Raw genomic sequence first — 27,105 nt, forward strand, 5'->3', positions numbered from 1 at the left:
TATCCAAAATGCCATCCAGCCCAGGTAGGAGTCATTTATAATACAAGGCTACAGTGCTTAATAACTAAACGAAAGGCACCATTAAAATATTAAAAGGAGAGGTGGATCATGAGATGCAGGATTAGCATCAACGTTGGCTACTGTAACCTTCCATGCGCACCCTGAAGCCTGTTACATATATCACAGACAGCTCCTCCACACCACGTCACCTCCTTGTTTGATAAAGGATTTCCAGGGGAGCCCCGGGGCTCCGCAGTCTACCTGCCCTGGCAGACGGGGCATTACCTTCAGAAAGCATGCTCAGGGCCTCGTCAGAAGTGTGCTCGCTGACACCTGCCACCTTCCTGGAAGTGAGGCTCTCGTGCGGCACACAGGAGCCCTCTGGGGACCGGTGCACCCGCTCGGCGGCTGAGGTTGTCATCGACTCCCACTGGATCTCCTTCCTGGGAGACTGAAAATCCAGGCTGCATCCCATCCAGCCGTAGAAGGCCAGAGACAAGAGAAATCCTTGGGCTGGATTCAGTATCCCCTGGAGGGAGGACAGAAAGACACGTGGAGGTCAGTGCAGGAATTAGGTGCCTGAAAATTGAGGAGGTGGGGGAGGGAAGGAGAGAGGGAAGAGGGAGGAGACGAGGGAGGGGAAGGGAGAAGAGAGGACGGAAGATAGAAAGCCTGGAACACGGGGCAATTGGCCCAATCAGATCTTCACCTCTGCCAGAGCAGCTTTGCTCTCCTTCAAAGAAAGGGGCTTTCCACCTTGTGCTTCCAATTCAGAATTTGATTTAGCAAAGGTTCCTGAGGCTGCAAATGAGTCTATGAAACATTCCTCCACTTATGCGTGGTAAGTACCCACGAAGTTAACCAAAGGAACCACACAACACTACAAACCAAAGCCCAGGGGTGGAGGCAGTTAATGCTGGTCTTATTATAAAGTTCTTGTGAATCAGAGTCTCCCCAATTCTGAAGCAACATAGATATTAATTCTGTGTAGGGCAACGTGAACCTCTCCACTAACAGCTCATGTATGATTTTTATTATAAATGCAATACAATGAAAACATAGGGGGGACTCCACCCATGGTATTTCCACCTTATTATCATTTTGTGTATTTCTTTTTTTTTTTTTGTGAGGAAGATCAGCCCTGAGCTAACATCCATGCTAATCCTCCTCTTTTTGCTGAGGAAGACCAGCTCTGAGCTAACATCTGTTGCCAATCCTCCTCCTTTTATTCCCCAAAGCCCCAGTAGATAGTTGTATGTCACAGTTGCACATCCTTCTAGTTGCTGTATGTGGGACTCGGCCTCAGCATGGCTGGAGAAGCGGTGCATCGGTGCACGCCCGGGATCTGAACCCGGGCCGCCAGTAGCGGAGCGCATGCACTTAACCGCTAAGCCACTGGGCGGGCCCCATTTTGTGTATTTCTATCCAATATTTTTTCACACGTGTTATTATGTAGTTATAATTAGTATAATTTTTATATTCTGCATTTTTCACTTAATACTAGAGATTTCATAATTGTCATTTTTAACATCTGCATAACATTCCATCAAGATGAAAAACCATAATTTACTTAACCATTCCTTTATTTTGAATTTTGGTTGTGTATAATGCTTTATAATTATGGATAATGTTACAAGACATATTTTCATCCCTATGGCTTTTTCATAGTCTGAAATATTTCTTCAAGATAAACTCCCTAGGGGCCGTCCCCGTGGCTTAGAGGTTAAGTGCGCATGCTCCGCTGCTGGCGGCGCGGGTTCGGATCCCAGGCGCGCACCGACGCACAGCTTCTCTGGCCATGCTGAGGCCGCGTCCCACATACAGCAACTAGAAGGATGTGCAATTATGACATACAACTATCTACTGGGGCTTTGGGGAAGAAAAAAAGGAGGAGGATTGGCAATAGATGTTAGCTCAGAACCAGTCTTCCTCAGCAAAAAGAGGAAGATTAGCACGGATGTTAGCTCAGGGCTGATCTTACTCACACACACACAAAAAAAGATAAACTCCCTAATATTTTGAGTCTGCCTGAGAGGTTTGATATACTGTGCCAAACTGGTTTACCAGAGTCATAACTATTTAATAATCATCCCAATGATGAACGAGAGGAGCTAGCTGGCACACACAGCCAGGTGTAGGTAGCCCAGGAACCTGTTCAACTCACTACATATTCAAATAACAATACATCATACTTCTGAGGGGGTTTTTCCCTTCTGATTTGTTTTTTCAAGAAGAAAATTTAAAATCAAAGTTGACCTACCATAATAAACCACGTGGTCTTGGCTGCAATTCGGACATGTTTCAAAGAGCCTCCACTGATATCCGGTTGCATTTCAAGATAGAATAAAAGGCTTTCGTTGATGATGTTCGACAACCAACTGTTAGAAAGAAAATAGTCCAGCATAAAGAGAACATGCACCAGAGTTCGTTTTTAAATGCTGGGGGTCAGGGAACGTGTCTACCAAGCAGAGCGCTACCACTATGCCAATGGGCCGGTCCCTTACCAAGACCTAAAAGTCCTGGAAGGGTGACCACTTCAGCAGCAAGGAGAAACCAGCACATCAAGAATTGAATGGAAGAGGGGCCGGCCCCGTGGCTTAGTGGTTAAGTGCACTCACTCTGCTACTGGCAGCCCAGGTTCGGATCCTGGGCGCGCACCAACACACCGCTTGTCCGGCCATGCTGAGGCAGCCTCTCACATACAGCAACTAGAAGGATGTGCACCTATGACATACAGCTATCTACTGGGGCTTTGGGGAGAAAAATAAAAAATTGAATGGAAGCGATTAACGCCTTCTGTCAGTCTAAAGCAGAGATCAACCAATCCTTCCAATGGTAACACTCCATACCACATCAGCTGTAAGATTCTAGCACGTATCAAATAACCCAAACTCATTACTCATTTGAAGAGTAACCTAACGTTCGAATGGAGACCAAAACAAATCTTATCTTGACATTTCAGGTTTGAATTTTTTGATATTATTGTTGGTAGGCCAGTGCAGTCTGAAATGGCAACCTCGGTGTATTTTTAGAGGGAGATAATTGACGTCTCTCCTAGGGGAATGTCCAAACAAACCTCCTCATATCAGATAGATGATTAACAGCACAAAGGCATGCCCTGTCTTGTGAAGTATTGCTTCACCAAAGCAAAGGGTTTTCTGACTCCAGTCTGTCTTGCATTGGTTACAGGTTTCTTTCCAAAGCATCCACCTGAAACGTTGGGGCAGACGACATGACATGTGAGAGAGGAAAGTGAGGAGACAAAAACTGCTCTCTACCCTTCTTGACTGAGCTACGAGTTGTCATCAAAGATTGGTTTATCTATACCCAAGATTGCCCTTGCCCTTGTATCTGGTCAGATCCAAGAATCCTAGTGTCAAGATTTGATGAAAATGGGTGGATTTCAAAGGCATGAGCAAGTGCTTTATTTCAAGGTTAACCCTAGCAATGGGACAAAACAACAGATGCATACGATTGGGATGTATCAAAAGGAAACTCGGGAAATTTTGTTCTAAGAGCTTTACATATAATTTGAGTAGATTTGAATATCTTTCCAGAAGTTCATATATTGTCAACTTGCCTTCCTGTCTCAAGTGCATTTCCTCAAAGGGCACCTAACATAGTTTCCAAGATTTCCTTTCCAAAGACTCTTCCCTTTGGAACTTTCAGGTTACACTTGGAAAAGCAAAATGGCAAGGTGTTTGTACATGCCTTCCGAGTGACAATTTAAAAAAAATAGAAGATGGGCCAGCCCTGTGGCTTAGCGGTTAAGTGTGCGCGCTCCGCTGCTGGCGGCCCGGGGTTCGGATCCCGGGCGCGCACTGACGCACCACTTCTCTGGCCATGCTGAGGCCGCGTCTCACATACAGCAACTAGAAGGATGTGCAACTATGACATACAACTATCTACTGGGACTTTGGGGGAAAAAATAAATAAATAAATAAATAAAATTATTAAAAAAATAGAAGAAAAGTTACCAAATCACGAAAACCAGCATTATTTTGAAAAAGCGGATCTTGATCACGGCTCCCATCCGTCTCTCGTTCTCTGTGTAGATGCCTTGTCTTCCTTTTAGTAAAGAGGCCACTGTGAAGAACAGAGGGGGAATGCATGCCATGTCCATTATTTACGTTTACAGAGTGACAAGGAAGGGAATGGAAGGCGAGGTGAGCCCATAAGCAAAGCCAGAAGGGGGTGAAGCAAAGCAAGATTCTGTCAGGCTTTCCTCACAGCTGCCAAGTTGGAGTCCTCATAGACTTGAGGGAATATAGATTTTTAAAACTTTTACTTTGAAATAATTTTAGATTTACACAAGATTTGCAAAGACGGTACAGAGAGTTTCTGTATACTTATACCCAGCTTCCCCTCAGGTTAACATCTTATACAACCATGGTCCCATTTGTCACAATGAAGAAATTAATATCGGTTTAGTACTATGAATTAAACGTGGGATTTTATTTGGATTTTACTAGTTCCAGAACTATATTTTTAAAGGTTTATATTTTCTATTATGAAAATAGTGCACATTTACTATTTTAAAAGGTTGAAAGGGGGCCAGCCCGGTGGCGCAAGCGGTTAAGTGCACAGGCTACCCTGCAGCGGCCCGGGGTTCACCGGTTCGGATCCCGGGCGCACACGGACGCACTGCTTGTCAAGCCATGCTGTGGTGGTGTCCCATACAAAGTGGAGGAAGATGGGCATGGATGTTAGCCCAGGGCCAGTCTTCCTCAGCAAAAAGAGGAGCATTGGCAGATGTTAGAACAGGGCTGATCTCCTCACAAAAAAAAAAAAAAAAGGTTGAAAGATCTAAATTTTTCCTTATAGACAAGTTGGAAAATATAAAAGAGTTTAGAGAAGAATTAATGACTCATGGTCGGCCCAGAGACAACCACTGTTAACATCTTAGTATATTTCTTTCCAGTCTTTTTTCTATAAATCATTTTCATTTGTTTGATGTAATCAAATCACTATTTTTTATGCAATTTTGTAAAAAAAAAAAAGCTAGATTTAATACAGTATTTTTAAATGTAGATATGAAAAGAATGGTCCAAAGGGCTGCAATGATTTTCTATTCCTAGTGGTAGAGTCCTTTAAAAGTTTTAAAGTTCCACAATGGACAGCTGATCCCCAAGCGACCTGTGTGCTAAGGTGCGCTTCCTTATTCTCATTTTGCACTAGAGAGATCCACACAGCTTGAGGAGGCTGGAAACTCGCTCCAGGTCACGCTTCCTTGAGGATGGGGTGGGGGCTGGAACGAAAGTCCCCAGCCTCAGCCCGGAGGTCTTTTCAGAGCATTCTGCTGACTCACGACATCCCTCTTATCCAGTTCTTACCACTGCATTTGACTCATTTCCTGTGCTCTACTTCCTGTCTCCTGCCCAACTGAGAAAAGACAGGCCAAGTACATTAGGGAATAACCAGACTCACAACTCTTCATTGCAGACTCCTCACTCCCCTTTCCTCTCCTTCTGCTTCTGTCTCACCTCCACCATTTTGCAAGGTCACTCCTGGGGTCTCCAAGGCATGCCAAGGGCAGACCCAGGATGAGCCCAGATGGAAGTGAAAAGTCCACTGGTTCTGGCCTTGAGCTACCACATGTTTGCAAAGAACTTGTGTAGCCCATAACTAAGTAGGCTTGCTTACTTTCATGTATTAAACCTGCTCACTTTCTCCAACTATGTTCTGTTTATGTCTCTGGAGGAAGACGAATGAGGTCAATTGTCCTAGACAGTTCCATGAGGACAATGTGTGTCATGACCTGAGCCCAAAGTGTGGGGCCACACCCGTGGCCGTGCACCTGGAGAACTTCCCCGTTATTCACCTGCAGTCACTGTCTTTCGGAACAGGATGGGGTTGGCCACGAGGACGAGCAGCATTGGCAGGTATGTGGTGACATAGTGGGGGATGGCGTGCTCCAGATCCCTCTCACACCTGAGGGAGGAAAACCAAGTCATTCTCGAAAACAATGCTTTGCCTAAAATACGCCTACTTATCTGGAAGCCGAGATAAGAGGATGAGAGTGTAAAGGGAAATGCACAAATCGACTTCTGACTCTGCCCAGAGGAAATCTGACTCACATCTCATGTCTGTGAACAAGCCATACATGCAGAAGACCAAAGATCAATCATGTCTCTATTTGTCTCCTAAAGGAGGACCTCTAAGGCATTCCACTGGGGGGAGCTTTTAAAGGTGCCTACTGACAGAAGGAGAAAAAGGAAAAGACACTCTGGGACGGTGGCTTCCCCCTACTGGATCTCTTCAAGGAAAAAACACATGATTCCAGTAAGCCGAAGGCACTCGATGAACTAGTTAGGTTTTAAGCACTTACTCTGCACTATGCCTGGCCAATACCATGAACAAGATCCAGTTCCTCTCCTTGAGCAACTCAGAACACCCAAGCTCCATATTTCAAAGGACATTTGTTCTCATGGTTATGGATAACAATCCTTTCACTGGTTCTTTTCAGGGAGAAGTGTAACAGCTAGATCTTAAGTTGGCATGAGGGAAGCCATCTTAGGGAGAGGAAGCAATATTGTAACTATGACCCTGACTCACCCGTCTCCGAGAATGCACTCTAGCCTGCACATAGCCTACATGATTAAGCACCTCTTGCTCTCGCAAAATACATGATCTGCTAGTTCTATGACTCTTGTTTATGTACATCTCCCAGCTGTGATAAGACATAACTTTGTTCTCTGAGTTCCCCAGGAATATGACTACCTCCAGAAAGAAAAACTCTGCGTTGGTACCTGTCACAAATGACAGAAGAAGGAGCTAATGAGGCACCTTGGAGTCCATCACACCAGATGGTTGACATTCATAAACCCCCTCCTTCCCCGCCCATTTCTTCTATATAACTGCCTCAAGATTCTATATGAGTTTAAGACGGTTCTTTAGGACACTAGTCCACCATCTTCCGATTACGCTAGCTAATCGTATAAATTTTCCTTTCTCAACCACCGGCTTGTTTGCAATTGACTGGCACTGGATTGTGGTGAGCAGTACGAGCCCCTTTTTGCTCAGTTACAGAAGGACCAGGATTTCTATTGATGGGTCATGGGTATTGTTGGTCACCACAGGACGTGGTGGAGTGCCATACACAGGTATGTTACCAAGGCAGGAACTCTCCGCTAACAAATGCATAATATGGAAGGAAAACGGCAAAGACGAAGAGAGCATTGAAGGCCAAGGGGAGAGAGGACTGCTCAGACCCAACCAAAGAATGAGGTGGAAAAGCAGATGAGGGACCAGGCCCTGTGGCCACAGAAGGTGGAATGATCAAAATACAAGTGCTCTTGTTTTAATATGCATGGTGTGGTCAAACCAGAAGGGGGAAAATGGCAGAAAATGCAAAAAATGCACTGCCCATCTTTTCTTGCCATAAGAAGGATTACAATACCACCTGATGATGCCACCATCTTCTTTTTAATAGGAGCTTCCATCTTGAGCTGTGAAGGCTAAAATGTGGTCTGGAAAGGCTTGAGGGGAGAAAGAGAAACAAGAGGAGGAAGAGATGTGATTCCAATGCAAAGACTGAGAGTAAACGACAGATGAGAGAGGGAGCTTGAACTCGAGGGCTCTGGCTCATGGGTTGTCAGGATTAAGAGATGATGATGGATTAAGATGCTTCAAAGGAGCAGCCTCCTGCAGACAATGGGGGCACCTCGGAGCTCCTTGTGAGCCCTGCAGCAATGGCTCCCTCACGCTCGGATGCAACTTTCCCTGGAGTCTCTGGGATCCCACAGGTGAAGGTGAGGGATAAAAACTCCCTTTCCAATTAAGCACATTCCATTATAACAGCTGCTGACATGTATTTGTCCTTTTAAAGTTCCTCAAGAGAGCAGGCTGTATGGATGGATCTACACAGAGCTCTGGGAGTATTCACCGTCGACACGGCAACACCAGTTTGGAGACGTCTAATTGAGTAGCTGCAAGGAGTAGAAAAAGAAGGGGGAGAAACTGTCTACACCACAGGTCAGCAAACTTTTTCCGTAAAGGGAACAGACAGTAAATATTTTATGCCTCAGGAGCCAAACAGCCTCTGTTGAAACTACTCAACTCTGACATTATATTGCAAAAGCAGCCATAGACAATACAGACACAAATGGGCATGGCTGTGTGCCAATAAAACTTTATTTACAAAAGCAGGAGAGGGCCGGATTTGTCCTGAGGGCTGTGTTGTGCTGATCCCTGATCTACACCACCCTAAAATCACAGACAAAGAGACAATGTCCAACCTCTGTTTTTCAGTTTTCCTTTGGAAGTTAGAGTATATATCCTTGGAGCTTTACAATGGAGCTTTACAAGTGGTCGCTCTGATGGGATTTTAAACTTGAAGAAATGCCTGAGAACATTTCAGAGGCCCCATCACCCTGTATCGGTGTTCAGGATAACCAAGAGCAGGATGGAAGAGAAGGAAGAAAGTGTAGCAAGCAGGGGCTTCAAATTAGCTCTTCTAAGAGTGACTTTTTGATTCTTCCATATCATCTTGAACTCATTCTTAGAATGTTAAATCCACCCGCTCATCCAGAAGAAGCTGGTCTGAAGAATAAAAAATTAAAGAGTGGGCATGGGAAAGCTGCATCAGTATGGAGGGGGACATACCTAAAGCTTTGCACACATACTTATGTGAAGGACACATTCCTAAAGCTCTGCATACACACCTGTGTGCACAGGCACCTACCCACACCCATGTGAAAGACAGAAGCAGAGAAATTAACTCAAGGGTGCAAGGTATTATAGTGAGCCCCCCGGGTCTCAGCTGTATGGGTCTGTCAGGACAGCCTCACCCAGCCCCGAGACAATGGCCTGACCTGCAAGGTGCCCGCTCTGGGTCAGTGCCCATGTATTTCCTGCAAGAGAACACACAATGGGTCAGGGAGTGGGGTGGGCTGGGTTGTTGGGAGGCCCGGCTTACCTGGCCACGGAAGGATAGTAGAGCATGACCACTCCCTCCACACAGAGCAGGGCAGCCAGGCCCCACGCCATGATGTGGTACAGCAGGATCGTGCTAGGAGAGAAGCACAAGGGGGCGACCACACCTGAGAGGAGGGATGACCAGGGCCAGCAATGGAAACTACTAGATCAACTCCTGCGCTCCAGAAAATTCAGGAAAATGTACACAAGGCAAAACTCTCAGCAAAGAGTTGCTTTATTTTGCCTCTGAGGTTGGTTTTTTTAAAAAATTGAGATGAGGCTGGCCCCGTGGCTTGGCGGTTAAGTGCGTGTGCTCTGCTGCTGGTGGCCCGGGTTCGGATCCCGGGCATGTGCTGACGCACCGCTTCTCCGGCCATGCTGAAGCCACGTCCCACATACAGCAACTAGAAGGATGTGCAGCTATGACATACAACTATCTACTGGGGCTTTGGGGGAAAAAATATAATAAAATTTAAATAAATAAATAAAAAATTGAGGTGGAATTCATATAACATAAAACTAACCATTTTACAGTGAACAATTCAGGGGCATCTAGTACATTCACAATGTTGTGCAACCACCACCTCTACCCAGGCCCGATGAGGAACCATCTTCTTCACCCCAAAAGGAAACCCGGTCCCCATTAAGAGCCACTCCCCATTATCCTCCCCTCAGCCCCTGGTAACGACTAATCCACTCGGTGTCTCCATGAATCTGCCTATTCTGGACATTTCATGTAAATGGAATCATATGACATGTGGCCTCTTGTGACTGGTTTCTTTCACTCAGCATAACGTTTTCATGGTTGAGAGGAACAAGATACGGGAACCTCATAAGTGCCCGGCTCACCCAATAAGCAAGGAGCTCCTTATCCCCAATCCTTTCTGAAGTCACCCCCCTACCTAACGTGCAAGCGTTTTAATGCTCACTCCAAACCAAGAAGACCTTCCCAAGAAATAGCTGGTTATTCCATGTTCCAGGAGAGCAGGGAGCTTTCCTTTCTGGCCTTCCCACCTCCCCACTCCCTACCATTCCCTGCATAGCTAGCATTCTTGGACAATCTCTATCATTCATCTTTGTACTCACACACACCCCACCTTGCTCCCCCTAGGGACGCGGGCGGCCAGCCTTGCAGATGGGGTCAGGAAGGCAGAAGACCTGTGCACACGCAGAGCTACCTGACCCTTCCAACCCAGCGTTCCACTGCCTCTTCTGTCCCACAGGACAGGAGCCCAGGGCTCCATCAGAGGCGCCTGCCGTCACTCACAGCTCCACCAGACTCCTGGCAAATAGCACAACCCCCAACTCTGAAGATCAGCTGTGTAGACAAAGGGATCAGAGAGAAAGGAAGCCCTTGCGCAAGGAGACAAGAGGGAAGAGAGAGAGACAGCAGACAAGGATTGAGCTGCAGGGAGAGGGAACGTTTCCTAGCCAGCTCTCTGAGAGGCCGGGAGGCAAGGACTCCGACATACTGCGCCTCCCACATCAGAGCTGGTTCTGCAGCAGCCCTGCCCCACCTCTCTGGGTTTGGGGGCAGGGCGGGGTGTGATTGCCCAGAAGTCAGAGGCTTCGCACAGACTCAGAACACTAACGAGCAGCTTTCTCCAAGGAGCTGGAGTATTAAGAGTGTGGAATGTCTGCATTCCAGACCCTAACCTTGGGCTGGAGGGTACGGGTGGCCTCATCTACTGAGGTGGGAGAGGGTGGGCCGGGGCAAGGCTGGGCGAGGCCAGGACGGGAGCCCGCCAAAGCCTGGTCGATGGTTCCCCAGCCCCAAATGGCCTCACAGGGTGGGAGTCAGATCCGGGCCGGCTCACGCAGGCGGCAGCCACTTCAGTAACTGATACAACCCGAAACCCACACTAGGGTGAGAGTCTGAACTCCAATTCAGCCGTGATCAGGAGCAGCCCATGGTGAAGATCCTCATTTCTTTATCTGATGGCTAGACAGTGTTCATGTCCAGAACACAAAGGGCCTCCCCAGACCCCCTTTGCTCTCACACTTTCATTTTCTCCGAGCAAGTAGTGACTTCAATTCAGGGCTTTCCCCAGGACCTCAAGTGACTTCTGTTATTGTTTAAAATATGTCTATCCCACACCTGGAAACTAAGTAGCAATTTAAATTTTAACATTAAATCTGCCTTAATGACATTTCTTAGGATTAGGATTAAAAGAAACAATTCTCTTGTGCCAAAGAAAATAGCTAAGGACTGGAAGGACCTAGAAGGGGCCGTGGAGTTTAATTCAGCCATACCTGCAAAGCCTGGCCCCCTGCCCTGGAATTCCTTGGGACCCCTGCTCACCAGGTGCAGTCTTTTAATTGCCACCCTTGGCTCTGGGCTCTGGAAAGAAACTGGCTCTTAAAAGAGGAGCTACAGAGGCTTCTGGACCCATACTCTCAGCTCTGGCTCAGACCACCCAGTGCTGGCCCCTTGGAGACCTCCCACCAGGAAGCATGACTTCTGCTAGGGATGAGGTGGGGGCTAGGTCTCCATGGCTACAGAGCACCTGTCTCTTGTGCCTGCTGTGCGCTCTGTTCCTCTTTGCCGGCAGAGCCCACCTCACTCCCGACAGTCTTCCTAGGGCTGGAACCCTGCCCTTGCTCCTGCCCCTGGGAGGCCTCTGGATGTTTCGCCTCCTTGGACGTTCGCCTCCTGCATTATGGGTGGGTCTTTGGAAGTCAAAATCTGCCCAGCATCCTCTAGTCTCTGCACACCCCCAGCGCCCTGCCTATCCTAACGCTGAGCTCCAAAATCAAATCTAAACACTCTTCTGGGTGTGAGGAGGGCTTCCTGATTGCCTGTCCTGGCTTCTCAGGGCTCTGCTTGTCCTCTGGGCCCAGAACACTCTCAGGTTGCCCTGTGTGACCCCAGTCCCCCACCGGTGGGGGTGAAGCAAGGCATCCTCCTATGACAGCAGGAGGCATACACTTCTCCCGGCTTCCTTTCCCAGCTCCAAGGCTCTTCTTATCTCCACAGCTAGGGGTCTAGGAGACTTCTAATTGTGTCATAGCTCTAATCCCTCCAAAACTGAGTGAGGGAGCCATCAGACAGGGACACACACTCACGGGCTTCAGGGATGAGGCCCTCTCATGCTGCCAGCTGCCTGCCAAAGCCATTTTCCCTTAGAAATATAACCTGGATGTCATGCAGAGCAACAGCCTGCTTGACTAACAGACCCTATTTCCTACCTCCTCTTGCAGCTAAGTGTGGCCAGGAAACTAAATTCTGGCGAATAATATGGAAATGGAATTGTTGGTGAAATCCCCAGGGAGGCTGCTGAAAGGGAGCTGGCTCAGGGGAAAACAGACCCCTTTTGCATTGCGCCCTTCCTCCTTCCTGCTGTCTGGAATGCGGATGTGGTGGCTGGAGTTCCAGCAGCTATATCGGGCCATGACACCTTGAGGATGGGAGTCACACAATAGGATGGTGGAGCAGGAAGACAGGAGTTTGGGTCCCTGATATCCATCATAAGAGCCCTGGATTGCCTACCTCTGGTCTCCTTTAGCAGGAAAGAGAAAGTCCTATCCTGTTTAAGTCACTATTATTTTAGGTATTTTATGTAGCCAAAACTAATCCTCACTGATACACCTGGTTGGCTGCCTGGGACCTTGACTGTCTTCCCTAGAGAATTTCCACAACCAGGTATATCTAGGTTTTTACAGATGTGTAAAAGCTTGGGAGCTAAGTACAAAGGTGGAAGGAACAAACACGAAAATGAAGTAAGCACTATATTTCAGGCCAGAGAGACCAAAGTCAATGATGATGTGATATCCACAAGGAATATCAACAATTTTAAAGCAGGGATCCACTAAGATTACCCAATGTATTCTGTAGCCTTAATATGATGTTTATTTGGTTACTGATGTTGGTTTTTGTTTTTTTTTTAATTGATGTTTTAATGGTTTCTAACATTGTGAAATTCTGGGTTGTACATTTTTGTTTGTCCATCACCATATATATGACTCCCTTCACCCCTTGTGCCCACCCCCCACCCCCACTGCCCCTGGTAACCACAGTCCAGTTTTCTCTGTCCATGTGTTGGTTTATATTCCACATATCAGTGAGATCATACAGTGTTTGTCTTTCTCTTTCTGGCTTATTTCACTTAACATAATACCCTCCAGGTCCATCCATGTTGTTGCAAATGGGACGATTTTGTCTTTTTTTATGGCTGAGTAGTATTCCATTGTATATATATACCACATTTTCTTAATCCAGTCGTCAGACGAGGGACACTTAGGTTGCTTCCACTTCTTGGCTATGGTGAATAATGCTGCAATGAACATAGGGGTGCATAAGCCTCTTTGGATTGTTGATTTCAGGTTCGTTGGATAGATTCCCAGTAGTGGACGGCTGGGTCATAGGGCATCTCTATTTTTAATTCTCTGAGGAATCTCCATACCGTTTTCCATAGAGGCTGCACCAATTTGCATTCCCACCAGCTCTGTATGAGGGTTCCTGTTTTTCCACATCCTCTCCAACACTTGTTGTTTTTTGTCTTGGTGATTATAGCCATTCTAACGGGCATGAGGTGGTATCTTAGTGTTGTTTTGATTTGCATTTCCCTGATGATTAATGATGTTGAACATCTTTTCATGTGCCTATTGGCCATCTGTATATCTTCCTTGGAGAAGTGTCTGTTCATTTCCTCTGCCCATTTTGTGATCAGGTTGTTTGTTTTTTTGTTGTTCAGTTGTGTGAGTTCTTTATATATTATGGAGATCAACCCCTTGTCAGATGTATGTTTAGCAAATATTCTCTCCCAGCTGGTGGGTTGTCTGTTCATCTTGATTCTGGTTTCATTTGTCTTATAAAAGCTCTTTAATCTGATAAAGTCCCACTTGTTTATTTTTTGTTTAGTTTCCCTCGTCTGGGTAGGCACGTCATCCGAAAAGATTCCTTTAAAACCAATGTCAAATAGTGTGTTGCCTATATTTTCTTCTATGAGTTTTACAGTTTCAGGTCTCACCTTCAGGTCTTTGATCCACTTTGAGTTAATTTTTGTGAATGGCGATAGCAGATGGTCCACTTTCATTCTTTTGCATGTGGCTGTCCAGTTTTCCCAACACCATTTGTTGAAGAGACTTTCCTTTCTCCATTGTATGTTCTTAGCACCTTTGTCGAAAATTAGCTGTCTGTATATGTGTGGTTTTATTTCTGGGCTTTCAATTCTGTTCCATTGATCTGTCTGTCTGTTTTTGTACCAGTACCATGCTGTTTTGATTACTATTGCTTTGTAGTATGTTTTGAAGTCAGGGATTGTGATGCCTCCTGCTTTGTTCTTTTTTCTTAGGATTTCTTTAGCTATTTGGGGTCTTTTGTTGCCCCATATAAATTTTAGTATTCTTTTTTCTATTTCTGTGAAGAATGTCATTGGGATTCTGATTGGGATTGCATTGAATCTGTAGATTGCTTTAGGTAATATAGACATTTTAACTATGTTTATTCTTCCAATCCACGTGCATGTGATATCTTTCCATTTCTTTATGTCATCATGGATTTCTTTCAATAATGTCTTGTAGTTCTCATTGTATAGGTCCTTCACCTCCTTGGTAAGATTTACTCCTAGGTATTTTATTCTTTTTGATGCAATTGTAAATGGTATTATCTTTTTGAGCTCTCTTTCTGTTAGTTCATTATTAGCATACAGAAATGCAACTGATTTTTGTAGATTGATTTTGTACCCTGCAACTTTGCTGTAGTTGTTGATTGCTTCTAATAGTTTTCCAACAGATTCTTTAGGGTTTTCTATATATACAATCATGTCATCTGCAAATAGTGAGAGTTTCACTTCTTCGTTACCTATTTGGATTCCTTTTATTCCTTTTTCTTGCCTAATTGCTCTGGCCAAAACCTCCAGTACTATGTTGAACAGGAGTGGTGAGAGTGGGCAGCCCTGCCTCGTTCCTGTTCTCAGAGGAATGGCTTTCAGTCTTTCCCCGTTGAGTACGATGTTGGCTGTGGGTTTGTCATAAATAGCCTTTATTATGTTGAGGTACTTTCCTTCTATTCCCATTTTGTTGAGAGTTTTTATCATAAATGGGTGTTGTATCTTGTCAAATGCCTTCTCTGCGTCTATTGAGATGATCATGTGGTTTTTATTCTTTGTTTTGTTGATGTGATGTATCACGTTGATTGATTTGCAGATGTTGAACCATCCCTGCATCCCTGGTATAAATCCCACTTGATCACGGTGTATGATCTTTTTAATGTATTGCTGTATTCGGTTTGCCAATATTTTGTTGAGGATTTTTGCATCAATGTTCATCAGTGATATTGGCCTGTAATTTTCTTTCTTTGTATTGTCTTTGTCTGGCTTTGGTATCAGGGTGATGTTGGCCTCGTAGAATGATTTAAGACTGATGTTGGTTTTAAAAGTGAATTTATTCCACAAATGGTGCCAGGACAACTGGATATCCACATGCAGAAGAATAAAGGTGGACCTCTTCTTCATCAACACACAAAAATTAACTCAAAGCTAAATAAGTGTTCAAACTATAAAACTCTCAGAAGAAAATAAAGGTATAAATCTTTGTGACCTTGGGTTAGGCAATGGTTTCTTAGATGACAGCAAAAGCACAAGAAATAAAAGAAAAGAACAGAAAAACTTGACCTCATCAAAATTAAAAACTTTTTTGCTTCAAAAGATACCATCAAGTAAGGGAAAAGAAAACCCACTGAATGCGAGAAAAATAGATACCATATATGTAATAAGGTACTTGTCTCCAGAATATATAAAGAACTCCTACAACTCAAAAATAAAAAGACAAATAGCCCAATTAAAAAATGGGCTATTTGTCATAAATAGCCCATAGGAGAAATGAAAAGATATTTCTCCAAAGAGGGTAAACAAATGGCCAATAAGCACATGAGAAGATGCTAAACATCATTAGCCATGAGGAAAATCAAAACAACAGTGAGATACCATGTCACGTACACTAGGATGGCTAAAATTTAAAAAACCAAACAAATACACAGAAAATAACAAGTGTGGTTAGCAAGGATGTGAAGAAATTGGAACCCTCGCACATTGCTGGTGTGAATGTAAAGCGGTGCAGCCTCTTTAGGGAGCAGTTTAGAAGCGTCTTACAAAGTTATACACAGAGTTACTGTACGACCCAGGAATTCCACTCCTGGGTGTATGCCCACGAGTATACGATAAAAACATATGTCCACACAAGCACAAATGTTCATTGCAACGTTATTCCTAATAGCCAAAACAATGGAAACCATCTAAATGCCCATCAGCTGAGAAATGACTAAAATGTAGTCTATCCATGCAGTGGAATAGTATTCAGCAATGAACAGGAATGAAATACCGACACATGCTACAACACAGATAAAATGCTATGCTAAGTTTAAGAAGCAAGACACAAAAGGTCACATATGGTATGATTCCATTTATAGGAAACGTCCAGAATAGGCAAGTCTAGAGATAGAAAGTAGATTAGTAGTTGCCAGGGGCTGCGGGCGAGGGGACAATCGGGAGTGCCTAATAACTAGTACAGAGACTTTGGAGGAATGATTAAAATGTCATCAAACTAGATGCTGGTCACTGTTGCACAATTCTGTGAATATACTAAAAAACAATGGATTTTATACATCTAAATGGCTGAAGTTTATACAGCTGTTTAAAAAAAAAAAGCAAGCAAGGTCTCCTTGCAAAGGGGATCTGATTGATGTGGACCTCGAACTTGGTGGGGGACAAACACTTCCTGGACCTGGAGCCTCCTGGACCCCGCCCTGCCCTCCAGCTTCTCGTTGTCACTTAGGTTCTCTATATTTCTGTTTCCTCAATACACAGGCATATCCCAGCTCCAGCCACAGCTCACAGTTACTGAGAGCCTACCACGTGCCAGGCACCACTGACACGTATCATCACGTTGACTCCTCCCAGAACCTTATGAGGTGGGTACCACTTTACAGCTGAGCAAACAGAAGTCCAGAGAGGTTAAGCAACTTGCCAACAGTTACACAGCTAGTGAGTGCCTGGGCAGGAATTCAAACCCACCAGTGCCAAGGTCCTAACTGTGTCATTCCTCAGCAGGCAGCCACTCACAGCTGCAGCATCCTTGGGTTCCACTTAATGTAAAGTGTTAATACATACTTCAAGGAATTTTTTTGCTCAAATCTTTCCATACAATCAAAAATTGTTTATATTCATGCGAATTTTTTTTTTTTTTAGTATTTGTCCAGTTCCAACTATTTAAATTATTGAATTACTTGTTTTCAAGGTTTTAAAAGCCTCATTATTTTGAGTCTGCATTTGGCTTTTTATAAAAATGAGCTGCCATAGATATTTCTCGGTGGAGGGGCCAGCTGACAGATTCTGATAGACTGTGTCTGCGGTACTGAAAAACACTTTGGAGCACTCAACAGTATCTGCAACCTTTCCTCATACAACAGAACCAGGGCAGAGAGCCCTGCTGACCTCTCTGAATACCTCAGTCCCGCCGACCTCCGGATCACCAGATAGGCGTCAACTGCATAGCAAAACAGCCACCAGAAGCAGGCACTGTACAACAGCTGGACCCACATCTGTAAGCAGGAAGAACCCGGCATCAAAGCTCCTGGAAACAGGCACCCGAATGCCCCCATCCGTGAAATGAGCTGGCAGATGCCCGCTTCCTCTGACGTCAGGAGGCAGCACATGAAAGCCCTCTGGAGACACGCGGACAGTCTTGGAGACCAAGGGTGGGCTGTGCCTTTGTTCTGTGTCTGCTCAGTGGGACTAGACTAGAGAGCCCTGCCTTCTGCTATCCTTGTAGGCACAGTTGATAAAGGTCTCAGAGGTGCGGCTTAAACTGGCATGAAGGCTCACAGGGTCTTTGAACTAGAAGCTCTTTTGCCGAGAACGAATGAGTATGGGTAGGAAAGACCTTCCCAGGAGAAGAGAAAGGAAAGGGGCCTTGCATGTTAGGGGCAAGACGAGATTGGTATTCCTCACTGGTGTGGGCCGAGACAGATGTTCCATTGGGATGCAGCTGGGAAGCAACGGAGGGGAGGTAGGGAGAGAAGCTCACAATTCTGCTACAGACGGTGGGGTCAGCACAGCATCCGTGTACTTTGAGGTCTTTCACTTAAGCATTAACCCAGTGGACAGTGCAATGTGTGTATGTGTGTGTGTGTGTGTGTGTGTGTGTGTGTGTGTGTGTGTTTCATTAAGTAAAATACATCCAATAAATCAATAACATTCTTCTTTTTTGGCCAGCTGTTGTTGATTGTGGCTATATCTAAGGTAAAGATTGTATATGTATGCTTAAAGGTGGGGGGAGGGAAGACCCCACTACAGTAGTGGTTCTTAAACTTGGTTGTGCATCAGAAGCCCCTGGAGGGTTTGTTAAGTCACAGATGGCCCCCACCCCAGGGTTCCTGATCAGCAGGTCTGGGGAGGAGGCAGGGCTCTGAGAATTTGCGTTTGTAACAAACTCCAGTGGGTTGGTGGATGGGTTGGGACCACACTTTGGAGGACTACAGCATAACAGAAGAACAGGGACGGAGGAGGGGGCAAACAAAGGGAGGTGTACTTACTGCACTCCCCACGCAGAAGGCGGCAGGCCAAATGTCTGTCCCATTCACGTCTGAGGTGCTTTCAACAAAATCTGGAAATCCTAACCACACCATAGACCGGACTACGATCCCTACGGTAGAATTAGATGATACTTTGTATCTGGTCCTAATTCCAATCTAAAGCTGACTTGTTGCTCTGTAAAAATGATAGATAGATAGATAGATAGATAGATAGATAGATACATACATACATACATACATACACAGACAGATAGATGGATGATTGATAGATAGGAAGGGAGAGAGAGAGAAGGGAGGGAGGAAGAGATGGAGGGAGGGAAGAAACACATATTGGTGTGTGCAGAAATAGAGAGGGAAAACATAAGACTGAGTTACTCAGAAAATTACTATTATGGTGGCAAAGCAATCCCAGGCACTTGGATTTCAACTGAAACCATCGTTAGCCATAATCATGTCCCTCATTTTTGTGTTTACTTGGTATTAACAAGCGATTATGTGAATAACAAGCTGTATTTCTTGCCTATATTTTTAATGTTCATGTTAACCATTCCTCATATAAAAAAGAATGATTGAGAAAGCACAATTCTGAAGTTTAAAAAGGTAGTACTTTCATTCTTTAAAAAAAACACATTTAAGATTTTCACAAATTAGCTCTTGATAATTTGCTTTTGACATTTATTATTTGTGAATTTTCTTTGCTATTAGACCCAAATATCTAATTCTCCTCAAAATAATACACACACTTAAGGTATATATTAAGGTTCTTTGTTAGATAATGCAATACCCCTTGTTTAAGCATATACTATGTAATACCCTGCTAAAGGGGAACTGTACAGTACAAAGTTAGAAATTATTTACTAGTGTACACTAGTATCTGTAATACACTCCCAAATACATACTGTGTCATGCACTAGTAAAGATATATTGTGTAACGCACTAGTAAATGTACACTGTGTCATATACTACCAAATATATACTGTGTCATACACAAGCAAATATACACTGTGTAATACACTAGTAAATATATACTGTAATACACTACCAAATATATAGTGTCATGTACTAGTAAATATATACTGTGTAACACATTATTAAATATATACTGTAATATACTACCAAATATATACTGTCATACACTAGTAAATAGATACTGTGTAACACACTAGTAAATATATACTGTAATACACTACCAAATATATAGTGTCATACACTAGTAAATATATACTGTGTAACACACTAGTAAATATACATGTGTAATACACTATCAAATACATACTGTGTCATACACTGGGAAATATATACTGTGTAATACACTACTAAACATACACCATGTAACACACTAGTAAATATATACTGTATAATACACTACTAAACATATACTGTGTAATACACTAGTAAATATATATGTGTAATACACTACCAAATATATACCGTGTAATACACTACCAAATATATGCTATGTCATACACTAGTAAATATATACTGTGTAAAACACTAGTAAATATGTATTGTAATACTCTACCAAATATATACTCTGTAATACACTACTAAACATATACTGTGTAAGACACTGGTAAATATACACTAAATAAAAATACACCACTAAAGGGGAAGTACGAACACTAACTAGCTGAAGATATTCTTCTCATTATCACGCCCCTGCTAACGGGAATACTACTCTTCTTCCGTATAGCGCTGTATCGTCTTCTGCATACAGCACTCCTTCAAGCTCCATAAATGCCCTAGGAGCTAAGCCTCGGTATTTCTTATTTTTCAGTGAGGGAGTCCAGTCACCAAGCCTTCCCCTGACTTCTGCTTCTGCTCATTTGCCCACAACATCATCCAGCTCCCTTCCAAAGGAGAAAGAACATACAAATATTATTTCACTGACCCTCGAAAGATGTTTGGGTGCATCTTTATTTCCAGATATTCAAAGTAAAGGAACTAAATTACTATTAAGATAATTTCCCAAAATGAGTTAGCACAATGGGGAAGAAAACCAATTTTTGATTTAATTATCCTGCACTAAAATGATTTTATCCTTAATAGAAAACAAGTATTGCTTCCTGTCTTAGTCCTCAAGTCTGAGAAAGTGACTGGAGGTTCCACAGCATTTATTTGAAGTCAAGATTCCTGAGTGTCTCCAATCACACAGAATGGGAGAACTGGGCCCTGGGACGCACAGCCGCCTGTGCCCAGATACTTGCTCAAGGTGGGGCATGAGTTGCTGGCATCCTCTCCGGGCATGGAGACAGAGGGCAGTTCCAACCCCAGCAACAGCTTTTGCTCCAAGAGCAAACATTACTGAGAAGTTCCAAAATGCTCAGTACCTGTCAGCCCACTGCAAAATGTGGACAGTATTTGGACCCTGATTCGAACAAACCAACTGAAAAATAACATTTATGAGACAACTGAACATACAACAATGATATTAAGGAATAGGTTTGCATTATTTTAAGGTGACAATGATATTGGTGTAAGATATATATAAAAATACGTGATATATATATATATTTAAATTCTTATCTTCTAGAGCTGAGATCTGTTTGGATGAAATGATATAAATTCTGGGATTTGCTTCAAATTAATCCAGTGGAGAGTGCCATAAGGGGATGGGGCGTAGATGAAGCTAAGTGATAGGTACAGGGGGGCTCATTATACAGTCTCTCTACATTTGTATACTGTAGAAATTTTCCAAAACAAGTTAAACAAAATGGCTGCAACATCCAGCTTAGAGGATCTGTAAAAAGTGCCACATCATAGTTTAAAGGAGGGATGAGGGCCCGCCCTGTGGCTTAGCGGTTAAGTGTGCGCGCTCCGCTACTGGCGGCCCGGGTTTCGATCTGGGCGCGCAACGACGCACCGCTTCTCCCGCCATGGTGAGGCCACGTCCCACATACAGCAACTAGAAGCATGTGCAACTATAACATACAACTATCTACTGGGGCTTTGGGGAAAAAAAAGGAGGAGGATTGGCAATAGATGTTAGCTCAGGGCTGATCTTCCTCACAAAAAATAAATAAATAAATAACAAATAAAAAAAATAAAGGAGGGATCAGCAAAGTTTCTGCAAGGGCCAGATAGAAGCTATTCTAGGCTGTATGGCCATACTTTCTCTGTCCACACTTACCTCTGCCCTCTAGGGCAAAGACGGCTGGGACAATGCACAGCATGGCTGTGTCCCCATCAAACTGTACATGTGGACGCCCTGACGTTTAAGTCTCATGGAATATGTACATGCCAGTAAATAGCATTCTTCTTTTGATTTTTAAAAAACATTTAAAAAATGTAAAAACATTCTTAGGGGGCCAGCCTGGTGGCGTAGTGGTTAAGTGCGGTGCTCCGCTTCGCTGCCCACGGGTTGGCAGGTTTCCATCGCAGGTGCGCACAGACGCACTGCTTGTCAAGCCATGCTGTGGCAGCGTCCCATATAAAGTAGAGGAGGATGGGCACAGATGTTAGCCCAGGGCCAATCTTCCTCAGCAAAAAGAGGAGGCTTGGCATTGGATGTTAGCTCACGGCTAGTCTTCCTCACAAAAAAACAAAACAACAACAAAAAAAACATTCTTAGTTCGTGGGCCATTGATAGGAGGCAGCAGGCAAGATCTGGCCTGGGGTATAAAACCCAAACCTGAATGAATGAATAAATAAATAAATAAACAAATACCAGGTTTCCTTCCTGATTATGCTAAATCATTTTGGAAATGATTTTATGTGTGTGTGTACACAAAATATTAACTGTTAGTCTCTCGCTGGTGGAATAATTACTGACCCATTATATTTTCTGGGTTTTGCTTAACGGCACTGTCTAAAGTTGCCCTAGTAAACTTGCAATAACCAACACAATAAACCGGTTTTTTTTTTAAGAAACAGATGTCCCTTGGACATAATTTTTACCGACTATCTTGTTTTGCGAGTCCGCTAGTCGTCCGGTCCGGTCCGGTCCCTAGGGAGCCGCCTCCGGCTCTGTCCTAGTCTGCGCTCGGAGGCCGCAGACGCCCTGCCACTCCGCGGGCAGTACGTCCTGACCCGGCACCGACCTGCTCCCAGTCTGGGGCCCGCGCCCTGATCCAGGCGCCCGGCAAGTCGCAACCTTCGGGCTGTGCGCCCTCACCCGGACTCGGAGCAGGTCCCAACCCGCGGGCCGTGTGCCCTTACCCGTGCACGGAGCAGGTCCCCACCTGGGGCCATGCGCCCTTACCCAGGCAGCCGAGCAAGTCGCAGGCGGTGGCGGCGCGCAGGATACGGGCGGAGGCCGGGGCGCGGGCCGAGGCCGGCGGGGCCGTCGAGGGGACCCCGGGGCCCGCGGACCTGCGCCCGGGCAGCAGCTGCAGGAGGCCGAGCGCTAGGCGGAGCGCGCCGCTGCCCAGGCACAGCGCGTGGAACGCCCGCGGCTGGAAGCTCAGCACGAGCTGGGTGGCGGCGTCCCGCGTGGGGCAGCAGAAGGTCCCGAGGCGCGGCGAGGCCATGGGCCGTGCTCGGGGACGCGGCCCGGGTCTGCCAGGACCCCGCTGGCTGGCCTGGGTCATGTGCTGGGCGGGCTTGGCGGGGAGGCATCATGTGCCCTGGGCCTCTCCCGCAGCCCCCGCCCCAATCGCCCGCGCTTGCAGAAAAGGCTCCCTGGGGGCTGTGCGCCCTTTGCAAACGCCACGAGGCCTCACGAGGGGGATGCTTGGTCGGGAGGAGGAGGGGTGGAGGAAGAAGCACCAGAGGTCAGAGAGGTCGGCTTGCTCCTCTGTCACCAAGGCTTCCCAGTGGTTTAATTCTCCAGAATCTAGAGCCCGCCAAACTGCCATCTCGTTTTAGCTGCACTTAAGAAAAACATTCCCCATGTTCCAGACTTTTCCTATTTGGGACTCCGACATCCGACATCCGTAATTTTGATGCGTTACAGGCACCAGAACACATTCATAAACTGTGGCTGATGTGATTGGTGATAAAAGTGCTTTTTTTATGGTTCCTCTGCCCCACGGAAACAATCCCACAGAGGCAGGATTTTCGTTTAAAATCAACAAACAAATCTTAAAGAAAGGGGAAACTACTTCGCCTAACCAGACACAGGCACAGACATATCGTGCACCTTCCCTGTCAGGTCTGTTCCATTTTTACTCAGCTCAACAGCGTAGGGTTACATTTTTGACATTCTAAACTGGCTTTCAAGTGTAATACTGTTTAGAAAAGAAATGTTAAGTTTATTCTCATTTTCTTAACTGCTTTAATTTTTCTATGCATTTCATTATACATTGAAAATCATGCTTTATTCTATATGCATCAATGTTTCAAAATTATATCAGTGCTAATAATAACAATAAACATACTGAGTGAAGTTTTTAAAAAGTTCTTCTGGGTTGAAAATAAAAGAACCCTCTCTAGGTTATGGCTTTGTTAACCAAAGCTTTATTTTTAAAAAAGGCAAAAAAAAAGAAAACAAAAAAACAGCTCTATCAGGTATATCTGATAGAATAAACCCAATAGGCCCATTGTCAACGCGGAAACAGACACCCTTTGACCTTTCCCCCCCAGTAAATGGGCCCCTTTCTCTTGTTTTTTCCCACTCAACCAAAGGTAAGGCATCCTCATTTTCCTTGTCTTCTCTCATTAAACACTTAAATGCAAATACTTACATGCCCTCCCACCCCAGCGGCTCATCTACATTTCCACCACCGACTTTGCAATTTTAAGGCAGGCAAAGTTTGGGCTCAGATCCTACGCCTACTTCCTGGAAAACCACAGGCCTGGGCTTCCTGTGGGGACCCACGAAAGGAAGACAGGAGGCTGCACTGCCAGATGGGAAGCAGAGCCTTTAACAAAGGGCTGCAAAGGCCACCACTTCAAAAGGACCCGACCTGGCGCGTCTGTAAGCAGAGGCAGCTGCTTTCCTACAAGTCCGGAACAGACTGACACGGTCCAAACCTGAACCGCTCTTCGGTATCACACACTTGCTTGTAAAAAACATTCGAAAACATCACAGAACTCCTCCCCAAATGCTGATGTGTCAGTCTTTTAGCAAGCATGAATCCTGCTATCCCTTTCGGATGGCTGGTCTTCTTTCCTTTGCTCTTGGGAAGCAGAGGTTGCTTCTGGACGTTAGCGTGTGGAATGTGCTTTAGCTGCTAAAAATGGAACAGGAGCATCTGTACGTTTTCCCCAATGCCGAGGGTTTGGGTGGCCAGTCCACGCAAAGGTGTGACTGCGTTTCAATCTCCGTTTTATGCCCAAGCTGCAGACACGCCACCTCTCTGCTTCCCACGTGCAGACCTGCAGGCTCTGGACGACTCAGGTGCTCAGTATTCAAGGGCAAGGCTCCCAGGGGGGTCAGTAGTCAGAACTGCCTGGGGGGGGGGTGGGATTGTTACAAATGAAGATTCCTAGGCCAGATCGCTTCAGATGATTACACTACAGATGGGCCTCAGAGGAAACCTGCAGAAGGATGGATATAAGACTAAATTTCTTACCTGTCAAAAAAGAAAGGAAGGAACTTGAAATTAGTATGAAAAATAAAACTGAGATGACAGGCGCCAGCCCGGTGGTGTAGCGGTTAAGTTCGCACATTCCGCTTTGGCTGCCCGGGTTCGGATCCTGGGAGTGGACTCGCTCAGCGCTCGTCAAGCCATGCTGAGGTGGCGTCCCATACAGAAGAGCTACAACTCGACAACTATGATACACAACTATGTACTGGGGCTTTGGGGAGAAAAAGAAAACAAGAGGAAGATTGCCAACAGATGCTGGCACAGGGCCAATCTTCCTTAAAAAAAAAAAAACTGACATGACAGAAACTTTTTCGTGACACAGTACAACTATAATACACAAAAAAGTGGACAGGTAAAGCACACACACTTGGGAGGTGGAAACATTTCGAAGCACTGTAGATATGAGAAATATAAAGATGACACTGCAGGTCCATAGTCAGCTGAGCATGAATATTAACATCTGTGCAGTAACAATCAGGGCCTTTAAGTACATGAAGTTCATTTGTGCACTCCTCCCCCCTCCCTGACTTCTCTCCCTCCCAGTTTAGCACCTGGATTCCACCTTGCATTTTCAGTCTGGGCGGCCCAGGAAATGCCCTGTTGTCTCAGCCTTCCCTTCGCTCCACAAGTCACAATTTGCCTGCCATCCCCGCCTGAGCAGATACACTGGGAGAGGCTCAGGGGGTTTCTCTCCCAGGCAACTTATTTTTCACAGTGAGTCCCCTGACATCCAGATGTCTCAACCAAAAGGACTGAGTTCATGGTGAGAACCTCAGGTATGCCACAGAGCCCAGTGGAGGAGGTAGCCAGGGACAGGTGGATGGTCTTCAGATGGACTGGCAGCAACAGCCTAAGTGAAGAGAGTGTAATTCACAATAACGTCACCTACCGTTTTTGTAGTGCATCAGTAGGCAGGCACCATACGCCTTGTCTCATTTAATACACAGAACGAGCGTTTCCGGTAGGTTTTACTGATAAACTGATGAGGACGGTATGTAAATGAATGGGTATGGCTGTGTTCCAATAAAACTTTATTTATAAAACTGGCAAAGAGCTAGACATTTTGGCCCCTGTAGGTCTACCCACAGAGGCTCTGGCTTATCCAGCAGCTGCCCTGAAGGGCTGGACAGCTAAGCCCTAAATGCTGGGAGGTTAACACCTAGTGGGGCAGGCAAACAGGCCAATAAGAGAGCAGAAGCAGGAAGCCGCTGGCAGATAAATTGCTCGTACTTCCCCCGCTCTCTGTGGAAGTTTCAGAGGAGTGGTTTCATACAGCCCTGAGCAACCAGCAGTGTTTCTTGGGAATCTGTGGCCAGTTCATAAATGTACCACCATTAATTGGCTCTTTCTCCTACCCTGCTTTACTTCCCCTTTGTCCTCACTCCTGCTGTCCTGGGATCCCATGGTGTCCCCCAACAAAGCTTTAGCACACAGTTTGCCTTAGGCTCTGCTTTCCAAGGAACCCAGGCTAAGACACTTGCCTTCCTGATAAAGGATCTCAGCTGCTTCAGCCACAATCCTTCTTCAGGTCCATCTGATGATCAGTAGCATCTTGGCCTTTCAACTCATTTCATTCAGCAGAAATTTATTGAGCACCATGTGCAAATTGATTGAGCAAAGATAGAGAGAGAGTCGATGTCCAATAAATATGGGTATGCCACCAGGCCTTAATAAAGAAGAACGCAGAAAGGACAAAGGCATTGCCAGTGCCAAATAAACTAATTAGTCATAGATACAAGTGGAAGGGATGGAAAGAGATAGGGGTTGAGTATGGTTTAAAATTAAACTGTGTTTCTGTGTGTGTGTGTGTGTGTGTGTGTGTGTGTGTGTGTGTAAGGAAGGTTCGCCCTGAGCTAACATTTGTTGCCAATCCTCTTGTTTTTTTTTTGCTTGAGGAAGATTAGCCCTAAGCTAACATCTGCACCAGTCTTCCACTACTTTGTATGTGGGATGCCTCCACAGCATGGCTGATGACTGGAGTAGGTCTGCACCTGGGATCCGAACCCACGAACCTGGGCCACCAAAGCAGAGTGCGCAGAACTTGAACCACTCGGCCACAGGGCCAGCCCTTACACTGCACTTTTTTTAAATAGACATTTAAATGATGTCAGACCTGAGAACAGAATTCATCAACTCTAATGTGCATTCCCTTGCAGTTTTCACTGAAAAGCAGATTCTCATTCAGGA

General features: G+C 45.2%; 1 protein-coding gene across 8 annotated transcripts in view; it reads right to left on the minus strand.

Annotated features, from left to right (window-relative positions):
- The window catches only part of LOC147911631 (G protein-coupled receptor 143-like), a 41,642-nt gene extending 18,440 nt beyond the window's left edge, over positions 1 to 23,202 (minus strand). The window contains exons 1-8 of one of the 8 annotated variants that reach the window (XM_087427811.1): positions 22,650 to 23,202; positions 18,449 to 18,558; positions 17,349 to 17,455; positions 8,918 to 9,010; positions 5,822 to 5,931; positions 3,978 to 4,086; positions 2,261 to 2,378; positions 286 to 529 (exon numbers count right to left, since the gene is read on the minus strand). In XM_087427811.1, coding sequence (XP_087283937.1) covers positions 286 to 529; positions 2,261 to 2,378; positions 3,978 to 4,086; positions 5,822 to 5,931; positions 8,918 to 9,010; positions 17,349 to 17,455; positions 18,449 to 18,558; positions 22,650 to 22,977 — 1,219 coding nt within the window. In that variant the 5' untranslated portion in view covers positions 22,978 to 23,202. The remainder of the gene's footprint in view (positions 1 to 285; positions 530 to 2,260; positions 2,379 to 3,977; positions 4,087 to 5,821; positions 5,932 to 8,917; positions 9,011 to 17,348; positions 17,456 to 18,448; positions 18,559 to 22,649) is intronic. The other 7 variants (XM_087427812.1, XM_087427814.1, XM_087427815.1 and 4 more) reach the window with 7 other exon arrangements.
- Between the last annotated feature and the right edge of the window lie 3,903 nt (positions 23,203 to 27,105).

This window comes from Ceratotherium simum, chromosome Y (assembly GCF_057802395.1).
Source record: "Ceratotherium simum simum isolate JZ-2026a chromosome Y, ASM5780239v1, whole genome shotgun sequence".
Classification (NCBI taxonomy): Eukaryota; Metazoa; Chordata; class Mammalia; order Perissodactyla; family Rhinocerotidae; genus Ceratotherium; species Ceratotherium simum.